This window comes from Myxine glutinosa, chromosome 6, assembly GCF_964187855.1.
Source record: "Myxine glutinosa chromosome 6, kmMyxGlut1.1, whole genome shotgun sequence".
NCBI classification, from domain to species: domain Eukaryota; kingdom Metazoa; phylum Chordata; class Myxini; order Myxiniformes; family Myxinidae; genus Myxine; species Myxine glutinosa.
The window spans coordinates 145,302,821-145,328,175 of record NC_136266.1 but is presented as its reverse complement, the minus strand read 5'-3'; the positions used below and the strand labels follow the sequence as shown (position 1 = coordinate 145,328,175).

The 25,355-nt window shown below is 43.4% G+C and overlaps 1 protein-coding gene across 2 annotated transcripts in view; it reads left to right on the top strand.

Annotated features, from left to right (window-relative positions):
- The first annotated feature begins 288 nt into the window (after positions 1-288).
- The window catches only part of LOC137429276 (uncharacterized), a 155,546-nt gene continuing 130,479 nt past the window's right edge, over positions 289-25,355 (top strand). The window contains exon 1 of one of the 2 annotated variants that reach the window (XM_068119244.2): positions 289-381. In XM_068119244.2, the coding sequence (XP_067975345.2) occupies positions 345-381 (37 nt within the window). In that variant the 5' untranslated portion in view covers positions 289-344. The remainder of the gene's footprint in view (positions 382-25,355) is intronic. The other variant, XM_078780663.1, reaches the window with a different exon arrangement.

Sequence of the window (25,355 nt, the reverse complement as noted above, 5' to 3'; positions counted from 1 at the left end):
TATATTTATTTATGGGATTTTTTTCGTTTGTTTTGGATCGAGTCCCTCATTTGTGAAACTTTTAAAACTCCGCAGGTACACCTTCAAAGTCTTGTGAAGTTCGACGCATGTGTACAAATTTGCAGCTGCTGCACAACCTGAAAGGTGCTGCATGTGGAATAACCTTCAAAAGGGTGAATGTATACGGGAATTGCACGAAGACAGAGTGATTGGAGGGGGGAGCCTGGCGAGGTGGGGAGTACTTGGGGAGGGGGATTGGAGAGTGGGGAGGAGAAGGCTGGAGGTAGATGCAGGAGGTGTTCCAGCTGGAGAGAGACGGACGAGCAGCGAGCGCAGTGGTCGCGATGAGATTCAAAGGAAGAGCGAGAAAGCTGGCGTGTGGTAAGGTTTTGTTTTGTTGTTCAAACGTACCGATTGGTCCAGACAAACTTTCACCTTTTTTGGTGCTTATGTACACATGGTGTTGTCTGCACGTTTCTCCTGTACCATACCGTTCGGAGGACGATGCTCTTGCTTTGTGACCCCTTTCCAAAACCATATCCACATGGACCACATGGGTGTATCTGTGTTTATTTCCCTTTATCATATCGTGTTTGCAGGAGTAATGAACATGCTGAGACCATCATTAGAGTATGCGACCACACAATATCTTCTTGTTTTGTTTACATATCACAGCGAACTTAAAATTGTCACCAAATGGTATAACCATGCAGGTATAAATACGTTTTAGTGCGCGCACACACACACACACACACACACACACACACACACACACACACACACACACACACACAAAAACATATTATACACGCACACACACACATGAACACACATATATACATACACAAACGCACATACAACACACATTCACACATGCACACACATACATGGACATGCACCCATAAACACACATATACACGACACTTATCCATACACATATACAGTACATATACAACACACACACTCAAACACACACGCAATTATATATCTGGTGTCGTCTTTTCGTAATCTTCATCTGCATGTCCCATAAATTGTCTTTACTTAATCTTCATCTACATGTCCCATAACTTGTCTTTATTTAATCTTCATCTACATATCCCATAACTTGTCTTTTCTTAATCTTCATCTACATGTCCCATAACTTGTCTTTACCTGATCTTTATCTCCATGTCCCATAAGTTGCCTTTTCTTAATCTTCGTCGACATGTTCCATAACTTGTCTTTACCTGATCTTTATCTCCATGTCCCACAAGTTGTCTTTTCTTAATCTTCGTCGACATGTCCCATAACTTGTCTTTACCTGATCTTTATCTCCATGTCCCACAAGTTGCCTTTTCTTAAACTTCGTCGACATGTCCCATAACTTGTCTTTACCTGATCTTTATCTCCATGTCCCACAAGTTGTCTTTTCTTAATCTTCGTCGACATGTCCCAAAACTTGTCTTTACCTGATCTTTATCTCCATGTCCCAAAAGTTGCCTTTTCTTAATCTTCGTCGACATGTCCCATAACTTGTCTTTTCTTGTCTTTATCTACATGTCCCATAACTTGTCTTTACCTGATCTTTATCTCCATGTCCCACAAGTTGTCTTTTCTTAATCTTTATCTACATGTCCCATGACTTGTCTTTACCTGATCTTTATCTCCATGTCCCAACAAGTTGTCTTTTCTTAATCTTTATCTACATGTCCCATAACTTGTCTTTACCTGATCTTTATCTCCATGTCCCAACAAGTTGTCTTTTCTTGTCTTTATCTACATGTCCCATAACTTGTCTTTACCTGATCTTTATCTCCATGTCCCAACAAGTTGTCTTTTCTTAACCTTTGTCGACATGTCCCATAACTTGTCTTTACCTAATCTTTATCTACATGTCCCATAACTTGTCTTTACCTGATCTTTATCTCCATGTCCCAACAAGTTGTCTTTTCGTAATCTTTATCGACATGTCCCATAACTTGTCTTTACCTGATCTTTATCTCCATGTCCCAAGAAGTTGTCTTTTCTTAATCTTCGTCGACATGTCCCATAACTTGTCTTTACCTGATCTTTATATCCATGTCCTAACAAGTTGTCTTTTCTTAATCTTTATCTCCATGTCCCATAACTTGTCTTTACCTGATCTTTATCTCCATGTCCCAAAAGTTGTCTTTTCTTAATCTTCGTCGACATGTCCCATACATAACTTGTCTTTACCTGATCTTTATATCCATGTCCTAACAAGTTGTCTTTTCTTAATCTTTATCTCCATGTCCCATAACTTGTCTTTACCTGATCTTTATCTACATGTCCCAAAAGTTGCCTTTTCTTAATCTTGGTCGACATGTCCCATAACTTGTCTTTTCTTGTCTTTATCTACATGTCCCATAACTTGTCTTTACCTGATCTTTATCTCCATGTCCCACAAGTTGTCTTTTCTTAATCTTTATCTACATGTCCCATAACTTGTCTTTACTTAAGCTTTATCTTCATGTCCCATAACTTGTCTTTACCTGATCTTTATCCCCATGTCCCACAAGTTGTCTTTTCTTAATCTTCATCTACATGTCCCATAACTTGTCTTTACTTAATCTTCATCTACATGTCCCATAACTTGTCTTTTCTGAAGCTTTATCTTCATGTCCCACAAGTTGTCTTTTCTTAATCTTTATCTCCATGTCCCATAACTTGTCTTTACCTGATCTTTATCTCCATGTCCCATAACTTGTCATTTCTTAATCTTTAACTACATGTCCCATCACTTGTCTTTACCTGATCTTTATCTCCATGTCCCACAAGTTGTCTTTTCTTAATCTTTATCTACATGTCCCATAACTTGTCTTTACCTGATCTTTATCTCCATGTCCCATAACTTGTCTGTACCACCGCCACTGAAGGTGGACGGACGTTATGTTTTCACCCCTGTCTTTTTGTCTTGGAACAAGATAGCTCAAAAAGTTATGGACAGATTCGGACGAAACGTGGTGGACAGGTTGGGCGTTTGACAAAGCCAAATTTATTTTGTTGAAGATCCGAATCTGGATACGATCCTTTTTTTCCAATAACTTCACCGTTGAGAGATTTGGCCAAAAACGATATACAGCCCGATATCTTAAAAAGTTGTGGACGAGTTATGGCACAACGAGGTGGACGAGTTGGTGAGATGACAAGAACAAGCCGATTCGATATTTGTCCAGGTCCGGATCCAAATCCGGCCTATGAGTGGGACACAAATGGTAACCTGTTCAGCCTAGCGGAGCGGAGGTATGTGCACTACCGAGTGCTGTTGTAGTTTATGTCTGAGTATACGTGGGTGTCCGTCGATGGGTCGTTTTCTTGCATAGTAAGTGCTTGTTTCTCATTATCCTCGTTCATCTTCTTTCTTTGCCCCACCGGATTTGTCTTGTGTCCGTGATTTTTAAAATGTAATAAATAAACGTTCTGTAAGTTGTGCGCACTCCCTCGCTTTGCTCATTTCTTCGTAATTAGATATCTCTGGGACATCATTTTATTTGTGGTCAATTAATAACATCCCTCATTCGGATGAGCCGGCATGCTCGGTGTCATGACATTAGAGACATGTGGCTCATACGCTCATGGCTGTGTGTCCTCCAAATGTACATCCCCTATATTGGCATTAAGCCGTCCATTCGCGGGAGTGGTACCTCCTGGCGTGGACGCTCATCTCTCACGTGACATTGGCGAAGGGTGGAACCCGTTCACTCAACAATACTTAATCTTTTTTTTTGGATGATGGTAAAGGATCAGGATAAGGATGCAACTCTTCATGGAGGACACAGCTCTGAACCGCATATTATGAATGGGACATGTACACCTTTGTAGGTAGAGGAGATGGTAAAGTTCATATCAATAAATAATTCAAGGTGAGATGAAGGAACTGCAGCAGTGGTGGTAAAGTGTGTACACATAAATAATTATAAGGTGTGTGTGTGTGTGTGTGTGTGTGTGTGTGTGTGTGTGTGTGTGTGTGTGTGTGTGTGTGTGTGTGTGTGTGTGTGTGTGTGTGTGTGTGTGTGTGTGTGTGTGTGTGTGTGTGTGTGTGTGTTCATGCACAGTGCCTTCAGAATGTATTCACAACCCTTGAATTTTTCACATTTTGCTCTGTTACGGCCTGAATTTCCAATGGGTTAAATTGAGATTATTTTGTCACTGATCTACACAAAATACTCCATAATGTCAAAGTGGAATTTTTTTTTTTAGACATTTTTACAAAATAATTAAAAATGAAATACAGAAATATCTGATTTACATAAGTATTCAACCCCCTGAGTCAATACTTCGTAGAAGTGCATTTGGCAGCGATTACAGCTTGGAGTCTTCTTGGGTATGTCTGTATCGGTTTTGCACATCTGGATTTGGGGAGTTGCTCCCATTCTTCCTTGCAGATTTGCTCAAGCTCTGTCATGTTGGATGGGGAGTGTCGGTGAACAGCAATCTTGAAGTCTTTCCACAGATTCTCAATGGGATTCAAGTTTGGGCTTCGACTGGGTCACTCAAAAGCTTTCACGTTCTTGTTCTGAAGGCATCCCAGTGTTGATTTGGCCGTATGGTATGCTTGTGGTCATTGTCCTGTTGGAACGTAAATCTTCACTGCAATCTCAGGTCTTTTGCACTCTGAAGCAGGCTCTCCTCAAGGATTTGCCTGTATTTGGCTCCATTCATTGTTCCCTCTATCATAACGAGTCTCCCAGTCCCTGCTGCTGAAAAACATCCCCATCGCATGATGCTGCCACCACCATGCTTCACGGTAGGAATGGCGTTAGATAGGTGATGAGCTGTGCCTGGTTCCGCCAGACGTAGCGCTTTGCATTCAGGACAAAGAGTTCAATTTTCGTCTCATCAGACCACAGAATATTTTGCCTCGTGCTCTCAGAGTCTGGCATGTGCCTGTTTGCAAACTTCAGGCGTACTGTCATGTGCCTTTTTCTCAGGAGTGGCTTCCGTCTGGCCGTTCTCGCATCAAGCCTAAATTTGTGAAGTACTGCAGAGACTGTTGTCCTTCCAGCAGGTTCTCCCATCTCAGCCAAGGAAATCTGTTATTTTGTCAGAGTAGTCATTGGACCCCTCCCTGACATACAAAGGTCCTTCTTACCTGGTTACTCAGTTTCGTCAGACGGCCAGCTCTCGGAAGAGTCTAGGTAGTTCCATATTCTTTCCACTTCCTCGGGATGGAGCTCACTGTGCTCTTGGGAACTTTCAACACTCAAGAAATTGTTTTATACCCTTCCCCAGATCTACGCCTCCTCACAATTCTATCTATCCGATCACATTGAATACCGATACTCCTCAATGATGTGTACTCAGTTCGTTATTGTATTGCCTTTTTACCTATGTCCACATAGTGTGTCATCTCTTGTAAATTGCCTGAATGTAAAGTTTGCGGATGATGTAACCGTTGTGGGACTCATTCACAATGGCGACGAAGCTCATTATGGCCCGCAAGTCAAAATTATAGTGCGTTGGTGCTCGGACAACAACTTAAAGCTCAACGCCAACATAACTAAAGAAATTGTTGATTTTCGAAAGAACAAGTCAGAAATTAATCCCATTTTTATTGACGGTGATGAGGTTGAAATTGTAGATTCCTTGAAATTCCTCGGTATCTATATTTCTAATGATCTCGGCGGAGGTGAATATTGATCATTGTGTGAAGAAGTCCCAGCAGCGCTTGTACTTCCTGAGGGAACTTAAAAGTTTCCATTGGGCAGTGATCAAGAGTGTATTGACACTTTCCATCACTGGCCGGTTTGGGAGCAGCACAGAATCTGCAAGGAAAAAATTGCGCCGTGTTTTTGGAACAGCATCAGTAATTATTGGACTGGACCTGCCTTCGATAGATAGACTGTATGAAAAGCAGTGTGTTATACGAGCAAAGGCGATTATTACCTCAACAACCAAAGGTGGATGAAGGTTATGTTTTAACCATTGTCTGTCTGTCTCTGTCTGTTTGTTTGTCTGACTGTGAACAAGATATCTCAAAAAGTTGTGGACGGATTCGGACAAAATTTGGTAGAGATGTAGCGTATGCGACAAGGATGAAAATATTCGATTTTAGTGAAGATCCGGATTCGCATCCGGCTTGTAGAATTTTTTAAAGTGATTCTTCACCATCGAGAGATCGGGCCAAAAAGGATAAATAGCACGATATCTCAAAAAGTTGTGGACGAGTTATGACAAAATTTGGTGGACAGGTTTGGTGTCTGACAAGGACTAATCGATTCGATTTTGGTGAAGATCTGAGTATGGATTCGGATATGAGAAATATTTAAAACTTTAATCGATTCTTCACCATTGAGTGATCGGGCCAAAAACGATACAAAGCAAGATATCTCAAAAGGTTGTGGACTGATTTGGACAAAACTTGGTGGAAAGGCTTTTTGTGTGACAAGAAAGAATCGATTCAATTTTGGTGAATATCTGTATCTAGATAGAAGAATTTAAGTGATTCTTCACCATTGAGAGATAGGGTAACGATATATATATATATATATATATATATATATATATATATATATATATATATATATTATATATATATATTATATATATATATATATATATATATATATATATATATATATATATATATATATATACACAAAGAATTAAGTTAAGCACCCCCCCCGTTTTTTTACAACCTCGCACATTACAAGTTTGTTGTCGTCAAAACAGTGTAATATACCCATGATATTGCTATATTTTCTGGAGAAGTGATATTATGGTCACATAAAAACATAACAATCATGCCGTTTTCAATATTTTATTCTGAATAATTTAAGGTGAAATTCTTTGGGAATTTTAGGCATATTTTCACCTCAATTTAAGTATGGAGCTATAGGTCCATCACGGACAGTGTGGATGACGTTTATGTTTTCTAACGTACAGTCATTGTTCTGAGAAGACCTCTAGCGATCTTTGCGTCAATAACGTGTGTAGGACCCACGTGATCGGATCACTGACTCAACCAATCACTTTTTTTCACTTTGATCACTCAATTTCATCAATGGATAATTGCTAATGTCATACCAATCATTATTTGATCTCACATACCTTAGAATATATGCCAATGTATACATATACACAAAGAATATATATTAGGGGGTGCTTACCTTAATACGTTGTGTATATAAATATATATATATATATATATATACATATATATATATATATATATATATGGCAGGATGTCTCAAAAAGCTATGGAGGAGTTATAACAAAACTAGGTGCATAAATTGGTTAGGTAACAACAACAAGCTGATTCTATTTTGGGTCAGGTCTAGATACAGATACAGATATCAGTCCAATACCAATGTACCAATGTTCACCAATGCCAATGCTCAATGCATGAGTGCCGTTCTAGTTCACGATGCTTTCCATCCTGCGCATAATCTTTTTCATTTGCTGCCATCGAGGAAAATATACAGAGCTATAAGGACAAAGTCAGAGCGTTCAAAAAGGTAATTTTATCCCCCTGCTGTTCGTTTTATTAAATGATTATATAAACTATTGTGATGTATTCTGAACAAGCGCATGCCATGGCAAATTATATTTTGTGTTATCATACATACAGCAATAAAATATATTCTATTTTATTTTATTATATTCTATCTCGGATCTCTACGGACAGTTCCTTGGACTTCATGGTAGAGTTTCTTCTCTGGCATGCACTGTCAACTGTGGGACCCTATACAGAAAGGTGTGTTTCTTTCTAAATCATGTCCAATCAATTGAATTAGCCACAGGTGGACTCCAATCAAGTTGTAGACATATCTCAAGGATGATCAAAGGAAATTGGATGCGCCTGAGCTCAATTTGCAGTGTCATAGCAAAGGGGTTGAATACTTATTGAGCTGAGACATTTCAGATTTTCATTTTTAATTATTTTGTAAAAGTTTATATTCCACTTTGACATTATGGGGTATTATGTGTAGATCAGTGACAAAATAATCTCAATTCAATCAATTTTAAATTCAGGCTATAACACAACAAAATGTGAAGAAAGTCAGGGAGTGTGAATACTTTCTGAAGGTACTGTGTGTGTGTGTGTGTGTGTGTGTGTGTGTGTGTGTGTGTGTGTGTGTGTGTGTGTGTGTGTGTGTGTGTGTGTGTGTGTGTGTGTGTGTGTGTGTGTGTGTGTGTGTGTGTGTGTGTGTGTGTGGGGGGGGGGGGGGGATGGATGTTATGCTATGTGCTTTCCTCCTGGAGACTACAATGCAGTTACTTTCATTTGATAATAGTTACTCCCGCCAGGGAGTAATGCATTCACTCGTGTCCGTGTGTGTGTGTGTGTTCGTGTGCGTGTTCGTGTGTTTGTGAACAAGATATCTGGAAAAGTTTTCTGAACGGATTTGGATGAAAGTTGGTGGGATGATTGCCCTTGGGATAAGGAAGAATTGATTAGTTTTTGGTGAAGCTCAGGATATTATTCCCGATCCAGGAATTTTTAGAAGGATTGTTTACCATTGGAAGATAGGGCTAATTTTTTTTTAACATTATCTTCTATATATTCTATATTTAACATTGTGATATGAAAATAGTTTTCATATTTGTTGTAAATGTAGTTTAAACTCGTGGTTATGCGTTAGAGCGGTGTATTTTTTTTTAGCAGCGTCGTCTTCAATGTTCATTTTTTTTTCTAATAAAGACATATTCTGTCATTTTGAAACCACCAAAGTGTGTATTACGTTTCCCCATTTCATAAAATGTATCGTTTGATACGTATAATGCTTTAAAACTGTTTTTTTTTTTTTTTTTACCTCAGAAGAGATATCAACATTTAGCTCAGCGAATGTCATTCGCGGTGTCAGTATTTGATGAACTTAAAAAGATTTAGTTCCAGATCTGTCAATGGCTGAGGTATATTAACAAACGAATAAAACAGATTTGGCAAAATTCCAACTTTTAAAAAAAAGATCGCATATTCACCCAGGGTTGTGAGTTGCTGAAGAAGAAGAAACCTCGCATGTGCTTCCCAGACCAAATAAATAATTCTGGTTCAGGCTCTGTGATTTTCAGGTTTATTTATCTATATATCTACATATCTGGGCAGTGTCTGTTGTCACTTAACTACTCCCTGAAACTTTTATTTCTGTGGTTGTGAAGTGTTTTTAATAACGTGGTGCATGACTTCCATCATGACGGAATCACCATGTGCACTCTAATTTTGAACATATAAGGTAATTATCTTGAATGCTAAGAAGAGCAGAGAGAATTCAGTTATATGTATTGAACCAGAACTGTCACATGGCTACAGACGAGTACTACTCTCAGTGAGGCTTACCCCGGTTAACAAAATTTGTTACCTAGAATAGTCTTGTGACGGAATCACACCATGTGGACATGGTAAACAGACTAATGAGATTTGATATAAAAACTCTGCTCTGTTAGTGAACACAAGGTCTAGAAAAAAAAATTCGGACGTCAACAATAGTACTGCTTTCCTATCGCAGTCTTATTAGTAATGCATTGCAGAAACTGCAAACTATAGGCGGCAGACCAGGTAATGTGACGGAATCACACGCAATGTGACGGAATCACAAGTGCGCTTGTGACATGTTAACACAGCTGAAATGACAAAGTATCCAAAATAGGATTGGAAATCTTCGTAGAGAAAGTTGTGGATATACAGAACTCGGATGGAGGAACAAATAATAAGCAATTAAACAAATTAACAAATTTATTTTAATTTCATCATTGAACATGTAACGGTTATTATTAAGCTACTCTGACCGCTAGGCCTAGTTATCTCCTTGATACACAACAACACACAACATGCATTTTAAAGGCAATTTTCCCTACTAGAGCGGGGGTTAGCCAAATTAAATAGCCAAATATCCAAAAGCAGGGGTGAGCCAAGCCAAATATCCTTGATACAAAACGAAATTAAAAGTTAGCGTTTCTTTTTGTTTATAACCAAAACCTACGAGATATATGGCACAATAAAATCAGCACAAGGAGTATAAATTAATGGATTTAATTTTTTACATGTGGGTGACGATTTTCATGGAATTCATGGGTGGTGGTTTTGAATCACGTGGTGGTGAGGTATTTTGAATTATGTGGTGGTGAGGTGTAAAATGACGTGGTGGTGAGGCGTTTTTAAATCACGTGGCTGTGAGGTGTTTTTAATTTCGTGTTTTGTGGCTGTGAGGTGTTTTTAATCTTCTATATATTCTAAATATATATCTGTGCAGTGTCTGTCTTGTGTTGTCACTGAACTACTCCCTCAAACTTTTGTGAAATCGTACTATTGCAACTTGACTCACGGCGGGAGTATGCGCTCTACTGAGTGGCGTTCTAGTTCTCTATATATTGAACAGGATCAGAATGAGAATGACAAGACCAGATTTAATTTCAAACCAACAACTGTTCAATTGACGGATGTAATGACCACTGCATCGCAGGTACGATGGAATTTATTTCGATTTAATTCATCAAGCAGGAATTCATGACGTGACAATGCAGTCCCTGCTTCATATTCACTGTTCACAAAATACGTACGTCCATTGAGATCCAAATGCATTCAAGATAATGCAATCAGGTAAAGGGATAAACCATCTTGTTAAAACGAATTCGACTCAAATTCAACCACTGGCTGAACGAACAATCAAAATCATTGTGTGTACGTCCGTGCTTTCAAACTGGAAAATCTTGCTGGAAGCAATGGTTGCTTCCTCGCCATCACGCCCAGCCCATTTCAAAACGAACTCTCGCACTCTTTCCCGGCTCTTCTCTTTGAGTTCAATCAAATTTCCACGATTTATTTTTCGACAAAAATGTATCAGACACCGCATTGTTTACGTTCCTTTCTCCAACAATCCGAGTAGGCCAGAATTGTGTGACAAAAATAAAATAATGCCGTAAATTCATCCACCTGCCTGATTGGTGGATGTTGGTGGAGCACTGAGTAATCAGGCCAGTGCGGATATCAAATATCGATCGTGTTCTCAGGATAAATAATAACCTTTTGTGGTGTTATATTGAGTGTGGAACTGCAAATTTAGACTTAGGGCATGCTGATCTAATATTATAAATTAAATGCACGTATTTGCGTGGTTTTTTTTTTTGTATACAAGATCGAGGCTCGTGTAAGAGCTAACATTAATGACAAAAAACACAAACGGACACATAAGACACAAACGGACACATAAGACACTAACCCTAACCCTAACATTAATGACAAAAAACACAAACGGACACATAAGACGAAATAAAGGGAGCGGGAGACAAGATGGGGAGAGAGGGAAGCACACAAGTACAACATTTGAGAGTAGGGACATCGGGAGATCTGTGGGAGGTGAAGGGCTTGGGGGGGGGGGGAGGCGTCGTGGGAAGGGGGGGGGAGGGGTAAAAAAAAAAACACATGGACACTGCTAGGACTTCCAGGAAAGAAGTCGGAATTTCAGAAAAGCGGATCTGGGGTGAATTAACAGGGGTAGAAAAGATCAAGGTTTTGGATTGGGGATGATGGTGGTGAACAGCTGCTTTAAAGACCTGGAGGGAGGAGTGGGATTGAAGAGAGTGAGGGAGTTTGTTCCAGAGGCGGGAGAAAAGAGGAATGAAGGAGTGAAGGTGAGCAGAGAGCGTAGATTTCGGCAGTTTAACCATAAGAGGGTTGCTGGCAGATCTTGTGCGACCTGTAGGAATATTTGGGGGACAGAGCACAGAGAGAGCTGGGGGAGCAAGGCCGGAGAGGGGTCGGTAGAAGACAGGCCACCTACCTGCCTGCGGTGAGGGAGTGAAAGGCCCTTGGAGTTAGCTTCATCACGGGAGATTCCAATGATTCTGAAAGCTTTGGTTTCAACAGCGTGAAGCCGAGCTAGGTGTGAGGCAGGAGCACCGTCCCAGAGGGGGGAACAGTATTCCATAGAGCTGCGGATGAAAGCCTTGTGTGTGGTGAGGAGCTCAGGTGTGCCAAGGAAGGACTTCGCACGACGGATGATGCACAGTTGGCGACTGGCTTTGGAGGCAAAATTCATGATTGATGGTGCTATAGCAATGATTGTATTGACCTTAAACCACAAAAAGCTGACTTGGAAAGGGGATTCAGGAAGAAGAACCTGATTTTCACCACTCAGAGAACCAAGCTTTCAATACCCACCATTGACCGTCTGTGTCCTACATCCTCCTACATGAAGGGATTTGACAGCAAACCAAAGAGATGTCAGGTGTGAAATATGATAAGAGGTTAGAAAGTGGGCTGACGAGGAGGTGGCAGCCAATGCAAAGGAGGCCAGGACTGATGTAAAACCTAACAAGAAAAAGAGCAGACCACAGGCATTGCGGATGGTCTAGTTTGCTCACACATGTTTGTGCAACTTCCTCCTACCAGGGTGACAGTTTGTAGCTGGTTCCAGATTCTAACCCAGGCTAGAATTCTCTAGGACGAGTGCGCATACGTCCGTGTTATCCTGCCGCAACACAGAAGATGCCATTAGAGTTGTTAGGGTTGGGGTTGTTAGGGTTAGGGTTGTTAGGGTTGTTAGGGTTAGGGTTGTTAGGATTAGGGTTGTTAGGGTTGTTAGGGTTAGGGTTGTTAGGGTTAGGGTTGTTAGGGTTAGGGTTGTTAGGGTTAGGGTTGTTAGGGTTAGGGTTGTTAGGGTTAGGGTTGTTAGGGTTAGGGTTAGGGTTAGGGTTGTTAGGGTTAGGGTTAGGGTTAGGGTTAGGGTTAGGGTTAGGGTTGTTAGGGTTAGGGTTAGGGTTAGGGTTAGGGTTGTTAGGGTTAGGGTTAGGGTTAGGGTTGTTAGGGTTAGGGTTGTTAGGGTTAGGGTTGTTAGGGTTAGGGTTAGGGTTAGGGTTGTTAGGGTTAGGGTTAGGGTTAGGGTTAGGGTTAGGGTTAGGGTTGTTAGGGTTAGGGTTAGGGTTAGGGTTAGGGTTGTTAGGGTTAGGGTTAGGGTTAGGGTTGTTAGGGTTAGGGTTGTTAGGGTTAGGGTTAGGGTTAGGGTTGTTAGGGTTAGGGTTAGGGTTAGGGTTGTTAGGGTTAGGGTTAGGGTTAGGGTTGTTAGGGTTAGGGTTGTTAGGGTTAGGGTTGTTCGGGTTAGTGTTGTTAGGGTTAGGGTTGTTAGGGTTAGGGTTAGGGTTGTTAGGGTTAGGGTTTTTAGAGTTAGGGTTAGGATTAGGGTTAGCCTGAACATTTCTGCTAACATCCATGTACCCCTCCATCCCCAATGCTTTGATGTCAGGTGAACAGTCCAGTCAGGTCAAGTTGAATGGCAAAGGGTTATTGGAACATCCAACGCCCTCGCCCTCTCCTCGGATCCCTCATAGCATATTGCAGTAAATACCCGGCCTTGTCAAATGAGTAAACACTATTTGGTGGAAAAGGACTATTTTGAAAGATTATTATTGGATATTTCTTCACTTCCTGCTCCTATTCATTATGCAAAAGAGTTCGTTGAATGTTCCACTTGGTGAGGTGCAGATCTTAGTGCTGTAAATACTATAAAAGGTACTAAACTACTGCAGGCACTCTTTACACTGGAGAATCGAAAAGGCAGGAAAAATTGGCACGGAAATGCAAGCTGGAGCATTGGGAGCTCCCTCCCTTAGAGACACAACAATGTGTGGAACCGGTAATTCAACACAAGACCATCCGCTGAGGTGTGCGATCCACCGGATACGAATACACCCCAAACGTAGGAATCCCATTTTGTGTCGTTGCCCATCTCTGGTTTACTTGTTTTCTTCCTCCTCTTTTCCCACAGCCACTGCCCTAGGGATGCACACACAGTCATCAAACTTTGTTTGGATGTTACCAAGCTAACTTCCTTATCACTCAGTGCTGACAATACCGGCCTGCCGTTATTTCCTTATCTATCATAATACATTGAGGTTTATTTAAATGTATATTTAATTGGGTATTCTTAGTCGTATTGTGACATCACACCACCAGATATTTATGGAGGCTGGAACAGTTCTCCTTTGTTCGGTTGTTCCTTTCCTATGAGTCTTGGGTTTCTTATTTGTCAGTCTTCAGTACCTTGTTGCCCTGCGTTCGCGAAGCGAAAAGCGGGGTTAAGCATTCCTGTGCGTACGTGTGCCGTGTTCCATGTGCCATGTGTCGTACATGTCTGCATTTTAAATGTTCATTTTCTCGGCAACCGTTGGTCGATTGACATGAAATTTTCACCATCGGAGCGCCTCCTCCTGTGGAATATTTTAATGATTATTATGACGTCATAGCTCACGTGGTACAGGCGCTATCTTGGAAAAATTTCGCACCTCTATCTTTGAAACCACTCCGTGGAAAAAAATTGAGACCTGGCTCATTGTCAAGTACTCCCCATGGGGAATAAGATATGTTAATGATGATGTCATTGGTGCCTTCGTTTTGACGTCATAATTCGACAAATACAACACTTATCCATCTGATCATTATTAATTTTTTTTCTCAGCAACTGTTGGTCTGATGGACACGAAATTTTCACCATCGGGGCACCTCTTCCTTTAGAATATTTTAATGATAATCATGACGTCATCTGTCATGTGGTACAGGCGCCATCTTGGAAAACCCCAAAATTGTTGCACCTCTATATCTCCAAAACCGCTGCATGGAAAAATTGAAACATGGCTCATTGTAAAGAATTCCATATGGGGAATAGGTGCTGTTAACGATGACGTCATTAGTGCCATAATTATGACGTCATAATTCGACAGGGACAACGCTTAGTCTGATCAGTTTGAAATGTATTGAGCGTGATCTATGCAACAATTATATTGGAGAATATAAATTTATGATGTCATCGCTCACGTGGTCTGGCAGCCATTATGGATCAAATAAAAAAATGTTGAAAAACAGAAGACTTGGCTCGCAACACGTTGACTGCGCAGGGTAAGTATTCTATGAATACCATCTAGTTATCCATGGTATCCATTTCTAGAATCCCTTCCAATTTGTTCCGGTGGGGCATATCTGGGTTCCTGGGTGGGTTCCCTGCGTTGGGATTGGGTCTAATGGGAATGCCAAACAGGCTAACGGAGCGAAGCTGGGCGATGCCTCAGTTCTAGGAGTTTCATGGTAGCATGAAGGAACAACCTTGTGCTCGTGCAGCCGTTCCCGTGGTACATGATGGATGCTTGTACGAGTTGTACCCAAGCTATTTCGGGATGTTTGTTCATGTTTAACGCACTTCGAAGGCTTGCTGTATCCTCTCTGCACACAGCTGCTCAAAGACCACCTGTACAACCATTGACTCACAAAGGGCCCTGTCATCGCTTGGTCATCACCGAAACACTTATTGTTATTTACGCAGTGGGTGCCATCTTTACTGTTGAAGCAAGTGCCCTCGTTTTGTTGCGATGACAAATTTAATGCATTGTACTTCGGGATGTCAGCTGGTACCTCCCATATTTTCTTTTCCCTTAAATCAGCAGCTGTACACATTGCAGTCAGGCCTCTATATTACATAATCTTGTCTTATACAAGGAAATATATGAAGAAACTTGGATTCAGGAGAAGGCCATTTGGCCCATCACGCCTGTGCTACATCTACATGACGTTGATGTATTATTTCAATCCAACAGTTTATCAAATTTAATTCACTGGGTTGGGATGGGGTGGATTGGGGATGAGAACAGTCGGGCACACACAGACATCGCCAGGGTGTTTTATACACATATTTCATCTGACAAAGCTGGCAGGATGGTCCACAGGTACTCGCCTCAGTTGTTTAGCCTGGGTTCGAATCCCGACCCTGCTATAAACTGTCATCCTGGTGTTTCACAGTCAGGGCGATTCATCAATGTATGTGCCGTACCTCGGATAGATGTTAAATGGGTGTCCCGTCTGCCGGAATTATTTGGTGGATGGAAAATATCTCATGGTGTCTTGTGAAGAGTAGGCGAGCTATCGCCTGCACCCTGAACAAATTACAAATTCCTACCCTAACTCCCTGAGTCCGAGTGGTGACCCTACCAGGATTGTAGTTTTTTGTTTTTACCTGACCAACACAGTACTTGATGATGATGAATATGATAACAAATACATTACTACTATTGAAAATTATTTAATTGGTATTTTTTTGGTATTGGTATTTTTTGTTGGGGGGGTGGGGGGGGGAGGGAGAGGAGGGGTTGAACACAATTGTCGGGTGAGGAATGAACAAACACAGACAAACACACATTCATCTTTTGATGAGATCCTCTCAAAGACATCACAATCATGAACCCAGGTATACAATCACCAATCCATACCCAGTTACCTTCCATTCCTACCAACATCCCTCTAACCCTCTACTTTCTTCTATTACCATATTAAAATATGCAATTTGGTGTCTGTCTGTCAGAATTTTTCACCGCGATACATTCGGTCATTACTTATCCAATCTCAACCAAACTTAACAGGACTAAGGCTCACAGAATGAAGGTTGTAGCGATTTAACTCCACCCCCTCTAAGAGGGTTTCCCCGCCAAAGGGGTTGCGAGTTGAGGTGTATATCCGTGTTAAGATAATTTTATCGTGGCGTTTTTCCAAGGCCACTTCTAATAACAAAACTAACTAGAAAAAGCAATCAGAGATTGCAAACCCTCACCAGGATGTGCTTTCAGTGGTTTTTAAGGCGTTGTGTTGAAAACAAATGGCGGCCGAACCACGTGCCCGATGACGTCATCATTCCTTTTTTCTCCACCAATTTATCCCTCGATGATGCTCAAGCAATGTCATCTTTATCAGATGAGGTTTTGTATTTGTCGAATTATGACGTCATAATGGTGGCACCTATGACATCATCATTAACATATGTTATTCCACATGGAGAGTTCTTTACAATGAGCCATGTCACAATTTTTTCATTGCAACGCTTTTGGAGATATAGAGGTGCAAAATTTTTCGGTTTTTTCAAGGTGTCGCCCATACCACGTGACCTATGATGTCATAATTATCATAAAACATTATCCAGGTGGAGTTGAACCTATGCTGAAAATTCATGTCAATCGGACCAATGGTTGCAGAGAAAATCATATTTATTCTGTACCGACAAACAAACAAGACGACGTCAGGCGGAGCACGACACTTGCAAACCCCCCTCCCCCACCCCCCCCCCCCCCAACCCGCCCAAGGTTTCCATTAATACAGCAAATTGTCAATTTCATCAAGATTAATATTGACGATCTTGATCAAAGCTCGGGTCAATAGGAGAAAAGTGTTGATTTTTCAGATGAAAAATGATGATTTTAGAATTTTGCCCTTGAGTTGACCTTTGACCTTTTGACCTTAAAAATAGTATGTTCCCCAATTCAGTGATGCACTATACAAATGCTGTTCAATTTTCAAGTCAATCGGATGAAAATTGATGGGTTTTTAGATGAAAATGGATGCTTTTGGAAGTTTGACCTCCCCCTCCCAACAACGCCGGGTACTTCTGCTAGTAATCTATATATTCTTATAATGGAGCAAGTGTTTATATGTATATATGTATGTATGTATGTATGTATATATGTATGTATGTATGTCCACACTCCACACTCCACCCATTGGTTGGACAGCAGACCTGACTCCACCCACAAATGACTTGATTTCAATTCTTGCCATCCAATGTAACACAAAAGATCGGTGGTGCACACCCTCTCAAAAAGAGCACGTGATTTACCATCTACCTTTGAAGACAAGATGAGTGAGGTGGACCATCTTCAAAATGTGTTCAGGGCAAATGGTTATGCTTGCTACCCAACAGGAAAACGATAAGGGCTTCCCCACACAACAGGCTGAGACCGAGAGAACAGCCAAAGGGTTGGTGTGTTCTCCCTTTTGTACCGGGGGTTTCACAGAGGGTCGGCAGAATTTTGAAATCGGCAGGAGTGAGGGTTACTTTCACACCGATTTTCACCCTTCGCCAAGCTCTTATGAGGGTCAAGGGCAAGCTTCCGAGGAAGGATAGGGCAGGGGTGGTATACGTAGTGCCCTGTGGTTGTGGAGCTGAGTATGTGGGTGTAACCGGGAGGACCTTAGGTCAACGTATTGCTGAACACCAAAAAGCATTTGAATGTAATTATCCCAGCAGATCTACTATTGCCAAACACGGCCTTAAGGAAGGCCACACACCTTTATGGGATAGGGTTGATATTTTGGGCTCCACACCCAACAGAAACAGAAGACGTGTTTTGGAGGCTTGGCACACAGAAGAAACTGTTACCTCGATCACACAAGAGGTCGTTGACTTACCGGTAGCGTTTGACCCACTCTTGTGTAAACGAAGCAGGCATTCCGTACTTTGAACAACGAGTCCACATAATACGTCACACAAGGTTTTTATTCGGACAATTTGCCCCCTCCCCCTCCCCCCCCCCCCCCCCTCCCTCCAAACCACCCCTCTCCCAACCCCCCCCCTCCGCTTCCACCCCCCTCTGGTTCCCCCCCATTTTACGCCCCCTATAACACCCCCCCCTTCACCGCATAGGGCCACATGTGATGATCTCGATATTATGGCAATTTTATTTTATCTTAAAAAATTTTGCTTTAATATATTTACAGTTTTCATTTAATTTACAATTTAATTAATTACAAGTTTAACTTTTAATTAAATGTAATGATTGTTCCTGATTTTCTAAACACGAGTTATAATCCAGCATTGCTTACAGGATTATTTTCAGCCGTTAATATGCGGTTGATTTTTGAATTTGGTCAGTAACGTCTCCGTTCACGAGAGCGGTGTGATACGGTTTAATTGGCTGTCCAGCTTTGCCCACCCCACTTTGCATATACCCCGCCCACTTTGCATATAAGGGGATGTTGAGATGATTTTATCACTCTTGAGGAAGATTAACGGAGGCGTGTGGCTTTGTCACATGTTGTTAATCGAAACGTTGAGTCATTGTTTGTTCAATTAAAGGTTGGAGATCTTACCATGGAGTCATTTGGATATACTCCCAACCGCAAATCTTTGCTTATACATGTATATATATACACACACACACACACACACACACACACACACACACACACATATATATATATATATATATATATATATATATATATATATATATATATATATATATATACAGTGGAACCTTGACTTACGAGTTTAATTCGTTCTGTGACCGAGCTCGTAACTCAATTTGCTCGTTTCTCAAATTAAATTTCCCCATTAAAATGCATTGAAATGCTATTAATCCGTTCCAGCCCGCCAAAAACCACACCAATTTTTTTTTTAATATACAGTATATATAAAAATATCTCGCGCTTTATATTTCACCTGTATGCAGCATACAAGTTGGCAGGATGGCCTGGACTGGAGGTACGCACACTTGACTCTAAACTGTCCAGCCTGGGTTTGAATCCCGACCCAGCTATAACCTGTCATGGGTGAATCACAGGCAGGGTGATTCATCAATGTGTGTACCGCTAACTGGGCGCCCCGTTTGCGTCCCATTAGTTGTTGGATGTTAAGGATCTCACCGTGTTTTCCACAAAGAGAAGGCGAGCTATCGCCGGCACTCTGAACAAGTTGTGGCCTGGCATGCTCTTCTCCTCTGCCGTTATATACGTCCTCCTCGGCATCTTTTTCCAGAAGAGCCCTGTCTCGTCACAGTTGAAGATTTGCTGGGGGATGTATCGTTCGGCTTCTATCAGTTCGGCAAAAGTTATAATAAAATCTTCAGCTGCCTTCACATCCGCCTCACCAAGTCGACAACACACACACCTCGCTCATGTTTTTCGACGATTGCATGTTTTATATCCAAGCACATCATCCTCTCTTCCCTTGGCACTCAATTTCTTATGACCCATGGTTAAAACTAAGAAATTTTCCAAAATAACCAACATGCGAAAACAAAAATGCAGCGATATACGGCAGAGATACTGTACTTGCACGGCAAGATAACCACGTGACCGGAACCCACCTGGTGGCGGGTGGCGGGTGGCGTAAACTCAAAATAACCAACATGCGAAAACAAAAATGCAGCGATATACGGCAGAGATACTGTACTTGCACGGCAAGATAACCACGTGACCGGAACCCATCTGGTGGCGGGTGGCGTAAACTCAAAATAACCAACATGCGAAAACAAAAATGCAGCGATATATGGCAGAGATACTGTACTTGCACGGCAAGATAACCACGTGACCGGAACCCACCTGGTGGCGGGTGGCGAAAGCTCGTAACTCAGATCTCGGCTCACATCTCAAAGCAATAAACCGCCCGAGCGACGGCTCGTATCTCGGAAAACTCGTAAGTTGGTGCACTCGTAAGTCAAGGTTCCACTGTGTATATATATATATATCTATATATATCTATATATATATATATATATATATATATATATATATATATATATATATATATATATATATATATATATATATATACACACACACATATATATATATATATATATTGTTACAGTTGCGGTTTAGATGTTACTTTGGGCCGAGCGGATGGTCCACCGCAACCGTTACAGGATCCCCAATTGGCCCGACTCCCCCAACGTTGACCAGATCGCACCACAGATATTCAATCGGGAAACCTCTAAAGCAACCGAAAGAGAAGGAAGAGAGAAGAAGACAAGAAGACGTACAGAAGAGTAATTGGATTTATTATTTACACATATAAGTAGGAAGCAAGCAGTCACGTTTATTTACAAGCACAGGAGACGCAGGTGACACAGTGAAAATACTAGCTTATACAGACTTATTGTTACTACCCAGGGACAAGACAAAGGACAGACTACGAGCACACTTACACGGGGAATGATGATAGGGATGGCAGGTGGGTGGCTGGTGGATGGCTGGCGGATGGCTGGCGGGATAGGGAGGTCCAACTAGTTCTGCAGCTGATCGACTCGTGGGCAGCCGCCGCTCCTTCGCGGCCCTGCTCCAAACTGCCGTCCAGGCCTCACGCTGCTGTGGCTGCAGTTCCGGCGGCTCCAGCTGCAGCAAATGCAGTTTCAGTGGCTCGAGCTGCAGCAAGTGCAGTTTCAGTGGCTCGAGCTGCAGCAAGTGCAGTTTCGGTGGCTCGAGCTGCAGTGAGTGCAGTTTCGGTGGCTCGAGCTGCAGTTCAACCCTGGACTTCTTCTCGTCTCTCTGTCGTCAAAGCTCAACTCTCAAAGCTTGTCTCGGCTTCTCTTTTGGGAGCGTCGCGCTGCAGATTTTAGCTGCGGTCACGCCTGCTCATTCCCTCCTCTCAGCGCCTCTCTTTAAAAGCGCAGCCTCTTCTCATCTCAATGCTCAGTACTCCTCTCTTTCTTCTTCAAAGCTCGACTGCTTGGGTAGCGTCGCGCTGTGGGTTATATAGGCCCCGCCCCTCAACCTTTGCGAACCTCCCTGATAGCTCTTCCTCCGCCCTCCCTAGCCAAACCCCTGGCTCATGGTTGGTCGAGTGGGGCTGGCTCACTCCTCCCCTCTATGACGAGGTGGAGACACGCCTTTCTTCTCCGACCCTGCCTCGTGGTCAATGGCGGTTATTGGAGGGGAGGTAATTGCCAATCGACGAAAAGGGGGAATGGAAATGTTGGGAGTGGGAATGAAGGGAATCTATCTCTTTCACTGGTGCAATGGAGTATTTCAATTAATGGGAGACACAGCCTTACCCTAAAAACACATAATAAGATATAACTATTGAACAGGGGTATTCTATGATTGGCTGTGGTGTGGATGCTTTATGGACTAATTATGGGATGCCCCTTTGACCTTTACACAGCTCCGGAGGCAGGAGGCGCAGAATAACAATAATAATAATAATAATAAAGCACACAATCAAAAAAATATATACAGTCCTCATATCCGCAACACTGCACCCTCCTCCTCTTAGGCACGTCCCGGGCCTACAACTTTTATTTAGTGTGACACGTAGGTGTAGTTCCCTCTACTTTTAACCTGACCCTGAGTGCGACAGTTTTAAAACATAAATAAATGTGTCCCGCTGCTCCATTGCACCCTGCCTAACACACTTACGCCCACAGTTAACCGAATTGCGGAATTGTCTTCAAACTATACACTGACGGTGGGGAGCATTATTTACAATGACGCTATTTTTATTTACAAAACTAACCCAGGACCTGTAATTGTTCTTTCTGGGGGGGAGACAGTCTGCTCTGCATCAATGCACCATTAAAGCACCCAAAAACGCACCAATACACACCCAAGCACCAATCGGTGCAGTCACCATTGTTCAAGAATGTTCAACAATAAAAATAACCAAACAACCCCTAACCCTGCAGGTGATCTCTTGCTCTTCGGCTCCCTCTGCTGGCTATTATTATGTCTTCCAGTTGTTGTCATTCTCTCTCATTTTCTTACTGGCGGCCTATTTGCAATAAAGTGTGCCCAACGTGTCCATTTTATTTTCTTTATTTATGGCCCACAGGGCCGACTACGTGTGGTTCACCTGTGGGGCATCGGTGCCCTGTGGCCAAGGTCCGCCAGCAAGATTTCGGGCCCTCATGGCCGGTTCCAGCAGAGGGGCCATGCCCCACCCCATGGGGTCCATAAGTGGTGCTCGGCCACAGACATGTGGTCCATAATGTGGTGCATCGATGCAGACAGCTGGTTCTGAGAGTTCCGGGCGCACAATGGCCGACTCACGCACGCTCCCCTCGGCGCCCCATAGCGCACAGGTCATGTGGGAGACAAAAGGGGGACAAGAGAAATGAGCGAGGGGTAAGGTCACAAGGGTACACATCAAACAAGGCAATGCAAGGCGAAATGCGTACGGAGGGCGAAGTGAGAAAGCTCGTCCCTACCGTACGTCACCCCCCTGTCACCTACACTACCCTTGCCCTTACCCCATATGTACAAAATCTACACATTACCAATCCGTCGCTACTGTCACGTCTCCCCATATTTCCTCTATACCAAATTCGTCACCACAATCCCTCTAACCAAAATTTGCCATCACCCAATTCATCATCAATCCTCATAAGGAGGAAGAGATGGAACATCAAGCACAATGTCACACCCACGTCATGATGCCTCTCACAATCCAAAACATTTGCATCAAAAATAATTAAACATGGCATGGTGTGGAGTACCTGTCACCTCAGGTGAGTGGATGCAGATGGTGCGAGGAGATCCTTCATCCTAACTATCCTCTAAATGATTTTAACACACTTTACACTACCCGGGGTCTTTCCCTGCCAATCCATTGGCCACTTACACTATGGGTTCTAACAACCAATTCCCATTGACCAAACTGTGGTGCTTCTCAATTTGGGGTCTCACTCCCCCGATTCATCTCCCGGTGCCCTCGCACAATTTCTGGGCTGCGACGTGTAGCTCTCCCAGCAGGTCTACCCACCTGCACACCTCCACCACTGTAGTTGCCACCCGAGCTTACCTGCTCCTTACCTAACCTATCTAATTTGGGAAGGCCCCTCCTGGCTCTGTCACCCCTTGGTGCCCTCTGGCACTGGGCTACCCGGGTCCGTCCTCCGGATCCTCGGGCCCCATCCACAACTACCGGCTCCCAGAGCCCACCTGCGGCCTCACCTGGCCGACATCCTCACAGTGGTGGAGTGCCCAACCAACTACACACACTAACAGGCTACACGCCCAGCCATTTCCACAACACTAATGCACCCATCCAAACATCATTCTTCCACTCGCACCACAGATGCCAATATCCAACCACAATTTACCTATACCCTCTACCTAACACTTACACTACCCGCCCCGGGTATTCGTGATGGGGGTCCACTCTTCCCCCATTCACACCTTCGCACCATCCACTCCACTCCACAATTTCCACCATACTCACTCCACGACCATCCATTCCAATACTCCCTTTATTCCACACTACCATTCTCCATACCTGTTGTTGCACACCTGTGCCCTCACATCTGGTGCCACCTGCACCCTCCTCCTCTTCCTGGACCATTGGGTCAGCACAATACACAATCACCTTCACTCACTCATACACTGCTCCACACACCTGTTCAGTTGCACACTTGTGCAATCACACCTGTTCAATCCTCAAACACATGGCATCATCTCATCTAACTACTCCCCTCTGAAACTTGCGCTTCCCAGTCGTCCCTTTAAACTATTGCGCTCCCACGTCATTATAATCCACACTAATCTACCTGCGTCCCCACTACAGGTATCATTGTCACTAACTAATCTTAACGTCACCTAATGTCCTCTTCTAGGGCCCTACACACAATATCCTAACCCACCCGGGCTAGTTTTCACTGCCATACACCCCATAAACTAGTGCTCCTTTGCCCCCCCTCGCCGTGAGGGATGGTGGATTGCCCATCCCACCACATCGGGGAGGTCCCACTATCAATTTTGCTCGTCCAAATTCCAACCAATTCAAAAATTTTCCATTTACTGCCAATTCTACCCACTATTATAAATTTCGTATCAAATCACTACCATCATCATCACAGTCCGCTATATCCTAGCCTCGGTGCGTCATGACATCATTAAACTCGGTTCGTAAAGCCGAGCAATGAATTCGGGTGGTTTGGTCGCCTGCAGGTTGAATCCGTCCGGCTTTCGGTTCAAGGGAGGTGGTTTGGTTGGACCGAGGTTCCACGGACCATCTCGGCGCGGCACCTTGCGGTCCCGGGCCCGATGGCTCAATCTCCCCCGGTCGGAACCCCGTCCCCACGAGGGGGCACCGTACCGCTTCCTCCCACTCGCCCTTGAACCGGACCGGTCGCCTCGCCCGCCAAGGCCCGGACTCGACCGTGCGGGGCGGGGCCAAGCCCAAATCGGCAACGACGCTTCGAAGAGAAACGACGCAGCTTCGATCCGTGCCGGGCCTCGCATCCTACAAAGCACGCCGCGCCCCGAGTGCTCGCATCGGCTATCCGTCGCTCTAACCGCTAACCCCGTTACCGTCGATGCTTCACCTGCATGCTCACACGCATACGCTACCCCTTTCACCCTCACAAAACCCGGCGTTCCAACGCCGTCCGTACATTCCACCAACGCACTCCCTGTTACAAACCACACCTCTCACGCACACTCTTGCGCACACTCGCCGCTCGCACACCTCGGTCCACTCCTCTCCTCCGTTACGTCCTCCGTAACACTCACCATGGGCGTGCACTCTGGCATCCACCCACTAACGCGTTCACATGGGCTCTCCCACACTCGCGCTACCACCAATTCAGGTGTGCTTTCTCGCACACGTTCCACCACCACCTTACTCTCCGTGTCACACTCACCCTCGCATGTACACTCCGTATTGCTCTCACTCCCTGTGTCACACCCCGTACACACCGACGTGCATTCTCGCTCGCACTCGGTTTCACTCCCACACTTTATAACACACCCACTCGCCGACGCACACTTTTTCCTCACACGCGTGCCATTTTTACTCACACGGGACCCTTCACCAACGCCCGGGTGCCATATCGATCCCAATCGCGCGACAATTCTTTTGTCGCTAAACATCCTTTTACAAAATCTCCCA